Genomic DNA, 12555 nt, shown 5'->3' with positions numbered 1-12555 from the left:
TCATGACTCTTTACTGGAGGGAGTTAGCTGTTTACACATCCCACAGACTAACAGCCATATAACTATTCACTTGGGGCTAAACACAAAGGGAACTGGCCATGCAACTTCGCCAGCAAAGTGAAAATATCATTAGCTGAGCCTTTTGGGTATTTTCTGACCTGCCTCTCCTGACAGGCCAAGCATCTTCCCTAAGGACATTCAGTAACCAGAGGTAGCAGAGGTTTAGAAGAGCAAAGCTGTGTAGCCCAAAACTGTTAGCTTGTAAATAAATTAGGATGTGGGATCACCCTGGCCATTAGGAGACGCTTTGGTCATAATTTAGATAAAAATGGGCAGTTTGGCACACATGAGAGATTATTTTCTTGAATGAGCCACAAGGACACTACCAACATTGTACTACTGTCGTGATTCAGAGTTTAATACTCGAAGCTAGAGAGAGCTTTTGCTGCAAGAAACCACAACAGCCAAGAATGGTTATAATCTTCTCCTACTTCAACACAGGTTATGAAGGGTTGAGGCTGTACCTGGATTTCCTGGATCCAGAGGGGGAGTGGGAGACTGAGGCAGACGACGATCTGGAATGGGATCTGGAGAGAGACCGAGACAAGGACCTAGACCGGGAACTGGAACCGCTGTAGCTGCTGGCACTGCCGCTGATGCTGCCACTGATGGTCCGCCTGCAAGACAGCAAACGACACCCTCACCTCGCTGCGCTCCGCCGTGCAACGGGGTTAGAAGAAACTGTTTGGGGACAGTCTGAGCACGATGCTGTTGTCCTGTATTGTACACAAGATCCGTGCTTTGCAAATGTAATGGTTGCAGATGTTCCCAACCTTGCGTTCCCAGTCCTGAGGAAGCATCTGTTCTCTGAACAGTCGATGTTTTATGCAATCTGACTAATGCTAATGAAAGCCAGGCAAAGAATGAGCTACAGCACCTTAATCCTGTACTGATATCATGAACAAATCGTTCCTACAAAGAAAAATTAACTGCATAACAGTGGGACTACCTTGTATTTCAGGCTATATAAATAATCAGACATTTTTTGTGACTAACACACCAGCACTAACAGAAATAGAGCTGTTTTGTCACTTGCACGGCAGGGAGAGTGTGGGGCTGTGGGGTTTGTGTGGGTATAAGCATGAAAAAAAAACCCCAAACCCCAAGACTGGAATAAAAAATAAGGGAAGGTGGCTAAAGACATCTAAGACCATGATTAACTGGTTAAAGTAAGCAAAATGGAAACTAGAACTGATGGAGTTTTTAGGGAAAAAGAAACTGTCATGGTTAGTTTTCACCTATGGAGACGTAACTGCTTGGCCTTTAGCTACTGGGAAGAAACAGGAGATGCAATCCCATGCAAAATTAAGAATTGACTCAGGATGCTTCAGGAAACAGACTTACAGCATCTTCGAAACACACTAATAAAAGCATCATCCAGTGATCCAAGAAAACCACATAAGCCTTATGTGTACATAAACCTTCCCAGTGCTCGTAACAGACACTGATATTAAATACACTTCTTACACATCAAGCTACTGCTGCCACAGATTAGGCAGACAGGTATTGTACTGCTATTTCAAAACTTCTAATGTCAGAATGATGCACGATGAATTTCAGCTGTGCTCAGCTGACTTGGTGTCCCTCCAAGAACAGGCAACTCTACCTGTAGCGCTTTAAAATACAGTACCACGGATTAAGCCTGATAAACATCTTTAAATACAAAGGGAGGAGAAAAAGACAACAAAACCAGTTAGAGGACAGACAGAAAACACTCAAAACTTTCAGAGTAGTCACACAGGATGAAGCCAGGCAGAGAAAGCAGAGCAGGCAGCCAGCAAGCTGTGGATGGGGGAGTTCTCCCTCCTCTCCTCCAGCAGGACTGCGGGATGTTGATGAACCAGCTCCTGGGACCACACAGGAGAAATACTCCCTGCATATGTTTTGAGTAAACAGGGCCCAAACCCATCACCACAAATCCTGACCCTCCAACACGTCAGATCTGCTCTCTGCACCAAACGCACCTCTGCTTCCTCGCTGGGCACCCTCCCCAACCAGCAGCTCTCAAACACGCCTTTTTTTGCACTGCAGACCCTGCCCTGTTGGCACATCTCATGTATTCCACCTACTTCAGCCCCCAACCAGCCTCCAGAGACAGGAGCCAGTCACTATCATTCACCCCCAACTCCTTCCCTCTCTTCCCATTTCCTTCCTGCCCCAGGAAACAGCTTTTAACACCAGGAAGCCCTTGTAGCTGGTACTCCTGAGAGAAACCCAGGATTTGCTCTATCTTCAGGAGATCAAGCCTCACTCCACCCCACACCTTTCTTACCTCCTGGGTGGAGTCCTTGTCTGACGTTCCTTCCTTCTTGCCTCTCGATTATCCCCTGGTTTGGCTGGCTCCGGTGCAGTTGTTGTAATTTTAGCGAGTGGCTGAGGGACTGGAAGTGCAGCTAGTTTCTTCACAGATTTTTCACTACAAAATTGGAAATTTTCATGTGCTTGATCAAACTCGGTAGATACAGAACACAGACATTCTCAGATGAAATGCATTCATGTTTGTTATTGATGAAATATCATATAGATATGATTACTGCAGCTACAGACACGTGGCTATTTCACCAAAACTCTCTCAAACAATAGGGATTCCCCTAAAGGGATTTCAGACATTGGAAGGGGCTGCCCAGGGAGGTGGTGGAGTCACCATCTCTGGAGGGGTTTAAGAAAACCCTGGCCATGGCACTTAGTGCCCTGGTCTAGTTGCCATGGTGGTGTCAGGGCAATGGTTGGACTCGATGAGCCCAGAGGGCTCTTCCAACCTCATTGATTCTGGGATTCTGTGTTTCCTACGTTCTAAATCAAGTCAACTTTTCAGAGACAAGTTAGCGTACAACAGCCAATTTTGGAGAGATTTGACTTGCAAATTAACTAATGAAGTGGAATTGCTGTTCCTTATCCATTTGATTCTGTGCATTTTTATCCCAAATGTATACACCTACTTAACATCTGCCAGTCAGGCTTCAGAATCAAACGCACACGGTTTATGCAAAAATGCTCTTCTCCCTCACATGGATTAGCAGGGTGCAAAAGAGCCTGAGTGTGCAAGTGTCCCTTGGACCTGTCCCTTGGCTGCTGTCACCCCACAGAACATTTGATGGGTGACACCAGCACAGAGGACGCTACGCAACGCTCCTGTGACTTCATCCAGCACCCACTACACGAGCTGAGAATCGCTTTGGCTCCTCAGCACTGCTCACTTGTGGGCTCAGAGCTCTCCAACCTCTGCTCTAATAGCTGGTGACTACTCAACACCCCCAGCACTGATGTCACGCCTACTATTAACCTGGGAGGAGGCGGCTGTCTGCGTACAAAAATAGAGACTGTTAATTCCTCCTCTGGTGCTTAAGAATATCTGCATTCAGCCCCTGCAGAGCACAGGATTAAGAGCATGCAATGTTACACAGCCAAAACAATCCCCACGCAGGCTGCTGGCTGCTGTCGTGTGTTACCAAACCAGCACTGCAACGTGCACCAGATGGGTGTAAAGACATCGCTGCAGGCGGAGAGTGTGTCCTTAAAGGGCTGAACCCTCTGAGAAGGGAAAAAAAAAAAAGCAGGTCAATAAGGTGCAAAAAGTGGGGCAAAGGGGATTGTTCCGTATTCTGGAGAATTCAGGGGGATTCCCATGGTGTAATTTATTTGCAGGTCACCTTGAAAGAGGTGACATCACTACGGTGTTGTGTCACCCTCCAATGTATCCATAATTTACTGTGTATTACAGGAGTTTGTGAAACAGCAACTTCAGGCATTTAAAAGAGCAGGAACGCTGGCATCATCTGCCAAACCAATAGTTTCACAGAATCCATCAGGTTGGAAGAGCCCTCTGGGATCATCGAGTCCAACCATTGCCCTGACACCACCGTGGCAACTAGACCAGGGCACTAAATGCCATGGCCAGGCTTTTCTTAAACCCCTCCAGAGATGGTGACTCCACCACCTCCCTGGGCAGCCCCTTCCAATGGCTAATGACCCTTGCTGAGAAGAAATGCTTCCTAATGGCCAACCTGAACCTCCTCTGGCCAAGCTTAAGGCTGTGTCCTCTTGTCCTAGTGCTGGTTGCCTGGGAGAAGAGGCCGACTCCCACTGCGCTACAACCTCCCTTCAGGTAGTTGTAGACTGCACTAAGGTCACCTCTGAGCCTCCTCTTCTCCAGGCTAAACACCCCCAGCTCCCTCAGCCATTCCTCAGAGGTCAGACCCTCCAGACCCTTCACCAGCGTGGTCACCCTCCTCTGCACTCGCTCCAACACCTCAACATCTTCCTTGAAGTGCGGGGCCCAGAACTGAACACAGGATTCAAGGTGTGGCCTCACCAGTGCCGAGGACAGAGGGACCATCACTTCCCCACACCGGCTGGCCACACTAGTCCTAAGAGAGGCCAGGATGCCACTGGCCTTCTTGGCAGCTATAGTACTGTTTTAACTTGTCTCCAATATTAAAAGTAGACGAGGCTGAACCATTTCTTTGTTCTGAGGCTGTGCATTAACAACAGCTGCAGTAGAGGAATAAACTTTCTTATAGCTCCTGTATAAACATATCTGCAAACACAGAATGTTTAAAGAGTAAGTGATGCATGTGTTTAAAACACTCATGTCTACATGACGGCGGCCTCCACGTGGCACTTAGGGACATGGTTTAGTGGTGGACTTGGCAATGTTAGGTTAACAGTTGGGCTCGATGATCTCAAGGGTCTTTTCCAACCTAAATGACTCTATATAATACTTAAGGATACTTGTACAGTTTAACTTGGATGTAATAAGTGAAAGTGTCATCATTTAATTAAACATGCAAAGCTAAGCACTCTTCTATGCAGGTCATATTTTGCATCTTCCACTCCTTCCTTAAACCATCAACCAGGTCAGAAGGGTCTGACTCAGGAACTGGGCTACCCTTTGGAGCCTCTTCTTGCACCGTGTTACCAAAATGGAGATGAAGCCTTACCCTTTCCCAGCAGGTGGTAATAACTCCCCTTTAGCCTTCGCGAGCGGCTTGTGTGGAGACGGTGTTGGAGAAGGAGAGGGTGACGATGAGAAGGACCGTGATCTAGAAAGGAAGGACACATCACTCAGTCTCTGGGATGGCAGAAGGCGTTCCTGGCTTTCAGTGCATTGAGCCACCACTCCAGGAACTCGTCCCCGTGCGTCTGAGCTCATCCTGGTTTTATATTTGGACTCTGCTCAACAAAACTAACTTCCATCATCAGATCAGTGGTAAAAGTAGGGAAAAAGAGAGGAAAAAATAGGGTTGGCTGCAAGAGAGGCACTCTCAGGTATTCCACACCAACACCTGAGGCTTTCTCCATACTCTCCATATTCTCTCCTGTGTCTACAGGAAAGTAAGTAGGATTTTGACTTGCAAGTTCAGCATGATTTGTTTCAACCTGCTTTATGTAGCTCCTAGTGCAGACCACAACCCTTTAAACAGCAGCAAAAAAAAATAAATCTTGGGAGAAAGACATCAAAAATCCATCTAACTGGGTACCTGTGATTTCTGGAACACAAGGAGAAAATCAAGCGGAGTGTATCAAAGCCAACAGATCAAAGGGCAAGAGCTGCTTCCTAAGATCAGGACTGACCAAAGAGGCAAGCCACTCACACAGCACACCAGATGCTGGCATTCGAGTGATTCACCCCGCTGCCAAGACTGGAAGTACCCGTGTTGCAGCCTTGTAGTTCAGAGAGCCAAATACCCCGGTGATGGGCTTTCTGAAGAACAGTTAGGCACTTGGGTGTTCCTCACCCTCCTACCTTCAGAGAGGCACGCTGATCACCTACGCCTGGCACTGTCCTGCAAGGAACAGAGCCTGGAGTGGGGTGGTTGGGGAAGCTCAGCCTGCTCCCCAGAAACGTGTCATGTGTACACATTGAGATCAACTCCCACGTGAGCCTCTCCTAGGAGAAACCACCCCTCCAAAAGTGACGCTGCACGCTCCCATCAACTGCGTGATCCGCTCTGGGTATCTGCACGATTCCAGCTCTGCAGAGGTGCCTCTCTAGGGAGCCAGTTCTCCTACTATGCATATTCCAGACTTGGGAAACTGTCTGCAGGGGCAAGGAAGTGGCAGAGTAATAAACATGTGTCTGTTTAATCAGCATGGGACAGTGAATTGCTACTTTGAAGTGTCAGGACTATCACAAGACATGACGGCATGGACTGCTTTAATGTGAATAAAAATAAGAAATATATTATAATATATTTAATATATTATTAGAGATTATAATAATAAAGAATGTGATTTGCCTCTTTAAATAGAAATTCCAGTGCAACAGAGAAGAGATGCCAGTAGCTTCTTCCAATCACAAAATGCAAATGATGGCAACGTTAATCCCAGCCAGGCTCGTACAACTGCTCAGCCACCACAGGCATGGGAAACAGCCCCGCCACAACAGCACAGCACCCATGGGTGCGAGTACTGGGGAGAGGAGGGGGTGGCTGACGGATCTGCTTCATCCAGCAACCAAACCAGAGGGCTGCCTTGCAGTCTGTCGCGTTTCCCTCGCTCAGGGAAGTGGTTTGAATGTTTTATTTCAAGAGTTGACTGTTTGCTTTTAAGTAGCATCAAAAGTAGCTGTTAGCAAGTGTTTGGAAAACAGTCTACCATTACTTTCAAATCCAAGGAGCCATTACCTGGACCTGCTGCCTGAGAAAGAGCTGTGTCTTGAAGAGCGACTAGAGTAAGAGCTGTAAGATGATGATCTGGAGCGAGATCGCGAGGAACCTGAACCAGAATAGGTGGATGAACGAGAAGAGGACCTGAAAGAAAAATATGAAAATTCAGCACCTCTCAAGAAGTCTTCTGAGACCAAGGTCTTGTTTCCAACACACTCCTCCCAAGTTCTCAAGCACCTGCCTTCTCTTCAGTGGCCTGTCAGGACTATATCCTCTCCTCGGTCTTCATCCCCTCCAGTACCACCTTTTCGAGAGGATCCTGTTGTTGCTACCTCCTTTGCACCCTTAAATAGGCTTCCCCTCCTTCAGCTACCAGACTTCCCACCCCTTTTTGCACACTCCTTCCACACAACTTTATGCCTTTTCACCAGACAAACCCCTGACAAGTCAGGTCACACGGGAGAAAACAGAAAAATCTCAGGTGCAGTGATCCCAGCAAGAACAGCTACCTGCTTCAGGAGGGCTTTGGTCTTTAGATCCGTATCTTCAATTCAGTGTTTTCCTCATTCCTCTCTGATACTTCTCCCCCCTCTTTTCAGGAGCTTCAAGTTCAAGCATTTAAAGAGAATGGATCCAGCTTATGCCTCAACTCTCCTAGATTCAGGGCGCTTCTTTCTGAAGGGTGTTTTTTATCTCGCACCCACTGGTTTCTGTGCTCCACCGCAGCCCTCTAAGGCTCTGTCAGGTCTCCACAACCCCAGTTTTTCCCCACAGTATCAGCATGCTCTTCCTGGAGTGGGCTCACCTCATCCCTCCAGCCCTCCTGGACTCAAGAGGCTCCAATTTTTACAGCTTCCAGCTCTTTCTGCTCCTATTAAGGTCAGTTTTCATCTAGGTGAGCTACTAATCATCTAGACTGCTTCCAAGTCTAATTCCTCTGAAGAGTGACTTTTCCAAGGACCTGTCTTTTCTTGATCTTCAACAGATCACATCACAGCATCCACAGTTAGGTGCCCCCTTTAGCTTCCATCTCATTACCTACATGCCCATGTCCATAGCTGTTACTGAGCAGCAAGCCTTGATCCGCTTTCCCAAACATCTCAACATCTTCCACTGACAAGAAAGAGTCACGCCGCATTCCCTGACACACTAACAAGGCTCGTCACCTTCACTCACCTCGAAGAGCCAGAAGCAGATGCTGAAGAAGCAGAGGTTTTTCGGCGCCTGCGTGCACGGCTGGGAGAGACGGAGAGACCGAGTTTCTTTTTGGGGGACTTGGATCGGCGCCAAGGGTCCTTCCATTCATCCGCTCTCTTCGACTGAATGGTGGTAATTGTGGTTGCCTCCTTCTCCTTCTTTGGTGGCTCAGGCTGACGGCTGGAAAACAAAGGAGTTAAGTAGCTGGGACTTTTTTAATATGGGAAGGCTGATAGAAACACAGGGCCAAGAAAAGATCTCAGAAATTCATCCTTCATATCAGTGCTGGCTCTTAACCTCCACTCCAGGATATTCAGCATCGTTTTGGGGTGATGAAACCACCTGCAAGTTTTGTGAACTACTTTGTCACATTGACCAAGCCAGCTGATCCCAGCTTTGGCTTTTGGCCTCCAAGGAGCAGACACAAGCACAGGTAAGAGGGAAGGGAATGGGAAACCTGGTTCTTCCTACACCTATGCCAAGTAGCTAGTGCAACCCAAACCTGGTAGGCAGCCCCCAGTGCTCAGAGGTGACCTTAGTGCAGTCTACAACTACCTGAAGGGAGGTTGTAGCGGAGTGGGAGTCGGCCTCTTCTCCCAGGCAACCAGCGATAGGACAAGAGGACACAGCCTCAAGCTTGGCCAGGGGAAGGTCAGGTTGGACATTAGGAAGCATTTTTTCTCAGCAAGGGTCATTAGCCATTGGAAGGGGCTGCCCAGGGAGGTGCTGGAGTCACCATCTCTGGAGGGGTTTAAGAAAAGACTGGCCATGGCACTTAGTGCCCTGGTCTAGTTGCCATGGTGGTGTCAGGGCAATGGTTGGACTCGATGATCCCAGAGGGCTCTTCCAACCTCATTGATTCTGTGATTCTGTGAAAATACTAAACAGAGCTAGAATAAGGACACCTGAAACGCCCTCTCGACACAGCAAACTGCTGGAAACAACCAGCAGGCACTAAGAGAAGAGATTCAGCCTGAATTACTCTCCTGCAGTGCCCTTATCAGAACACCACGTGGGACTGCGTCACAAGCCTTACCACAGCCAAGACACATTGACCTACCCTTATGAAGAGGATGGTTACCTCATCAGCTGAGCATAACGCAGTCTGTAATGGCTCTTTTATCACCATATTATTCTCTAGTTGCTTATAAACACCATCGAACCTGTGCTCTTCCTGTTGCAGATAACCATGAAGATGTGACGAGTCAGGCTAGACACCCTCCGTCTCCACCCTTCCCTTTTAGGGGCTCTGCTTGTGTTTCCCCTTTCTCTTTGGTTCTCCAGGCTTCCCTCCTCCTCTACAACCCTCTGAAAATAATCCAGGGCTAACTTTTCAGCATCAGCACCAGACAGTTCCTTAAGCACTCCAGGATGAGTTTCTTCAGGCCTAGACTTTATTACCTCTCTTATCTATGGGTGATTTAACTTGGGATTTTTCCTCGCCCTTACTCTTACCTGCACACGACTGTTCAATTACCTGCTTATAACCTTCTCCCTCAGGTTTCAGGCAAAGTTTGTGCTTGCTTAAAGGTTTATGAAGTCTGTTGCACTCATCAAATAACCAGTACAATGATGCATTTTTTCATTTTCTCAAAATAATGAACCTTCTCGCTCTGAGAATTTGGGGGAGGAAAGGCACCTTCCACGGCTGGGCTCAGCCAGTACCACCCCATTAGTCACAGGACTGAAGCAACCACTCCCCACCCAACTTCCTCTACCTTTTGAGATAAAAAAGCAACCTCCAGGTTTTCTAATAATTCTACGGACTGTGTTTCTTGCCACAACACTTCTTCAACAGGCAACAGGGTAATTAAAGCTCTTTGTTAGCAGCCTGTTCTGCCCTTTGAAGGCTTCACTAGTCACTACGAAGTCTCACCTCCTCCTTGCTTGGCAGTATTAAAACACAGTCTCAACACAGTTAAAACTCCTACGGCCTCTCACCTCTTCCCTGACTCCAGAACTTGTATACGCCGACTTTAAAAATCCAGTGCAGAGTCCTACTCCTTCCCTATCTTTGCTGATGTAACTACAGCAATTTTACAACTTGTCCCACATCTGTCTCGGTATATACAAAATTCTACAGGAGGGGAAACTCTTCTTTCACGTTCACCTCTCCCACAAATCTCATCCCACCTTCAGAAGTGGACGCTTACGTATTAGCACACCAAATTGCTGACTGCCTAATGAGAGAGTCCCGAGCGGGGTTATGGCTCAGCGTTATTCACCAGCATCTTCAGCACCGTCACCCTTTCCAGCGCTGCTCTACCATACGCCTCTTCTCCCGGGCAACCAGCGATAGGACAAGAGGACACAGCCTCAAGCTGCGCCAGGGGAGGGTCAGGTTGGACATTAGGAAGCATTTCTTCTCAGCAAGGGTCATTAGCCATTGGAAGGGGCTGCCCAGGGAGGTGGTGGAGTCACCATCTCTGGAGGGGTTTAAGAAAAGCCTGGCCATGGCACTTAGTGCCCTGGTCTAGTTGACAGGGTGGTGTCAGGGCAACGGTTGGACTCGATGATCCCAGAGGGCTCTTCCAACCTGGTTGATTCTGTGATTCTGTGAGTATCTAATCATGGAGGAAGACCATGACTCTGAATATGGGGTTGAGATAGAGTGGACCTATTATTTATACTCTGGTAACACTACGTAGTCGTAGCCAGGGTTCTCGTTGCAGCAGATGTAGCACAAACTCCTTTTGAAGCCATCGGGACCTCTGGAGTATCTTCAAAGCAACTCAGTGCAAAGCAGGAAGAAAATGAAGGTCAGGAACAGCCTACACACCCTGCATCAAGCAGCAGGAAGGAGAAGGAGAACACCATGAGAGGATGCTCGTGAGTAACGCTAGACTACGTCCCGCTCTGATGTCCCTTCCTGAGGGACCACAGTCTGCACGCTTTGGGAGATGCAGGGGGAATATTCTGCTGGCACAGATAGGCAGAGAGGTGGCATCCATCCCAAGACCTGGATAAAGCCTGCTGAGAAGCTTTTCACTGCAGTGTCCAAGGTGACAGACGTTAAAGTCAACAACTAATGAATGACCTTGCCCCTCTCCAGGCTCAACTCTCTCCTGCAATAGTTTTCAGGAAGAAAAGTCACCTACAGAATTATTTCTCCATTTCTGTCTCAAAAAAACCCCAACTTGCCCACATTCACGTCCAACAGCAGCACATCCTGGGAGCTGGACCTCAGTTCCAACCCCACGTGGGAACAACTTACGCTGAACTCCACACTTTGGGCGCGAGCTTGAAGCAAAGATGACTATGAAAGCAAATCTCATTACTTGCACCTATTACCTGGTTTGATGCAATTCTCTCTCGATGAAATCACTTTCTGGAGGAAAGGTTTTTTCCCCAGGAAAACCACAATAGAAAGCCTCATTTCTGGCTATGCTTTGGCTTCTTGACTCAGCAGTAAATATGTTACCATACTATAGCCAAGAAAGAAAGATGATGCTCGTGTCAGGACATTTTCAAAGTCTTTCCTCAAGAGTTACCTGCGTGCCCAACGTGTAGCATCACCAAATAAACTTGTTCAACTTAATATGAGGGACTGGTATCTGATGCCACTTGGCTCGTCTATTCCAGTGGAATTCAGGAGTCAGAATTGAAAATAAGCCGGAGCAACTGCCAAGCTCCTCACCGTCTGCCTTAGACTAACAGCTCAATTACAGCCCGCACGAATTTCACCAAAGAGGCTATTACAGAATCACAGAATCAACCAGGTTGGAAGAGCCCTCTGGGATCATCGAGTCCAACCATTGCCCTGACACCACCATGGCAACTAGACCAGGGCACTAAGTGCCATGGCCAGGCTTTTCTTAAACCCCTCCAGAGATGGTGACTCCACCACCTCCCTGGGCAGCCCCTTCCAGTGTCTAAAGACCCTTGCTGAGAAGAAAGAAGAGGCCAGCAGCCCACAAAACAGTTTCAATCAAATTTACTCCTGCACACTGGTACCGTGCCGTTGCTGGGATGAAAGGGGAAGAAGCTGTAAGGCTCGCAGAGCAGAGCCTGCTGAGAAGAGGCAGCAGGCAGCCAGCCCGTGGCTCCCAGCCCAGATCAGGCAGGAAGGTTGCCCAGATCTACGCTGAACACGATAGCTGCTCCCGGATGGGCGCTGCGGGGTGGGTTGAGCGATGTATTTGACCCTGAGAAGGGGGAGGCTTTCTCTTCATTGTCACTGGGTGATGTTCCCTTCCCATCTTGTGCTGGTTGGAGCTCTCTATGGGCCAACGCAGCTCCTTCATTCAACAGGGAAAGGGGAAAAAAAATAGTAGTTTGCTGCTGGGTCAGTGAGTCCAACCAGCCCAGGGCAGGGTTTGAACAACGGTGGGAGCTGACCCACAGTGAACAGAGGAGGGAAGGAGAGAAGCAGCGTGGCTGCTTCGGGGTGGCTGAGCCATGAGCTCAGCTCACAGCGCTTCACACGAGTTCATCATTGGAGGTGGTGGAGTCACCATCTCTGGAGGTGTTTAAGAAAAGACTGGACATGGCACTTAGTGCCATGGTCTAGTTGCCATGGTGGTGTCAGGCCAATGGTTGGACTCGAGGATCACAGAGGGCTCTTCCAACCTCATTGATTCTGTGATTCTCAGCCCGGCACAGCTCCCCAGGCCGGTGCAGTCCACGCCGCAGGCAAACCCAATGCACTTTGGCTGGCAAACACTCCTAGGCTGCTAAGCACACGTGTGAA

General features: G+C 48.3%; 1 protein-coding gene across 7 annotated transcripts in view; it reads right to left on the bottom strand.

The window, feature by feature from the left end:
* The window catches only part of ZC3H18 (zinc finger CCCH-type containing 18), a 52942-nt gene that overhangs the window by 8817 nt on the left and 31570 nt on the right, over positions 1-12555 (bottom strand). For all 7 annotated transcript variants that reach the window (XM_068411474.1, XM_068411471.1, XM_068411469.1 and 4 more), the window contains 5 exons: positions 7845-8045; positions 6687-6812; positions 5001-5102; positions 2333-2476; positions 525-677 (listed from right to left, as the gene is read on the bottom strand). In XM_068411474.1, coding sequence (XP_068267575.1) covers positions 525-677; positions 2333-2476; positions 5001-5102; positions 6687-6812; positions 7845-8045 — 726 coding nt within the window. The remainder of the gene's footprint in view (positions 1-524; positions 678-2332; positions 2477-5000; positions 5103-6686; positions 6813-7844; positions 8046-12555) is intronic.

The sequence above is a fragment of the Nyctibius grandis genome, chromosome 12 (assembly GCF_013368605.1).
Source record: "Nyctibius grandis isolate bNycGra1 chromosome 12, bNycGra1.pri, whole genome shotgun sequence".
Taxonomy (NCBI): domain Eukaryota; kingdom Metazoa; phylum Chordata; class Aves; order Nyctibiiformes; family Nyctibiidae; genus Nyctibius; species Nyctibius grandis.
This window is presented reverse-complemented; position numbering and strand designations above follow the sequence as displayed.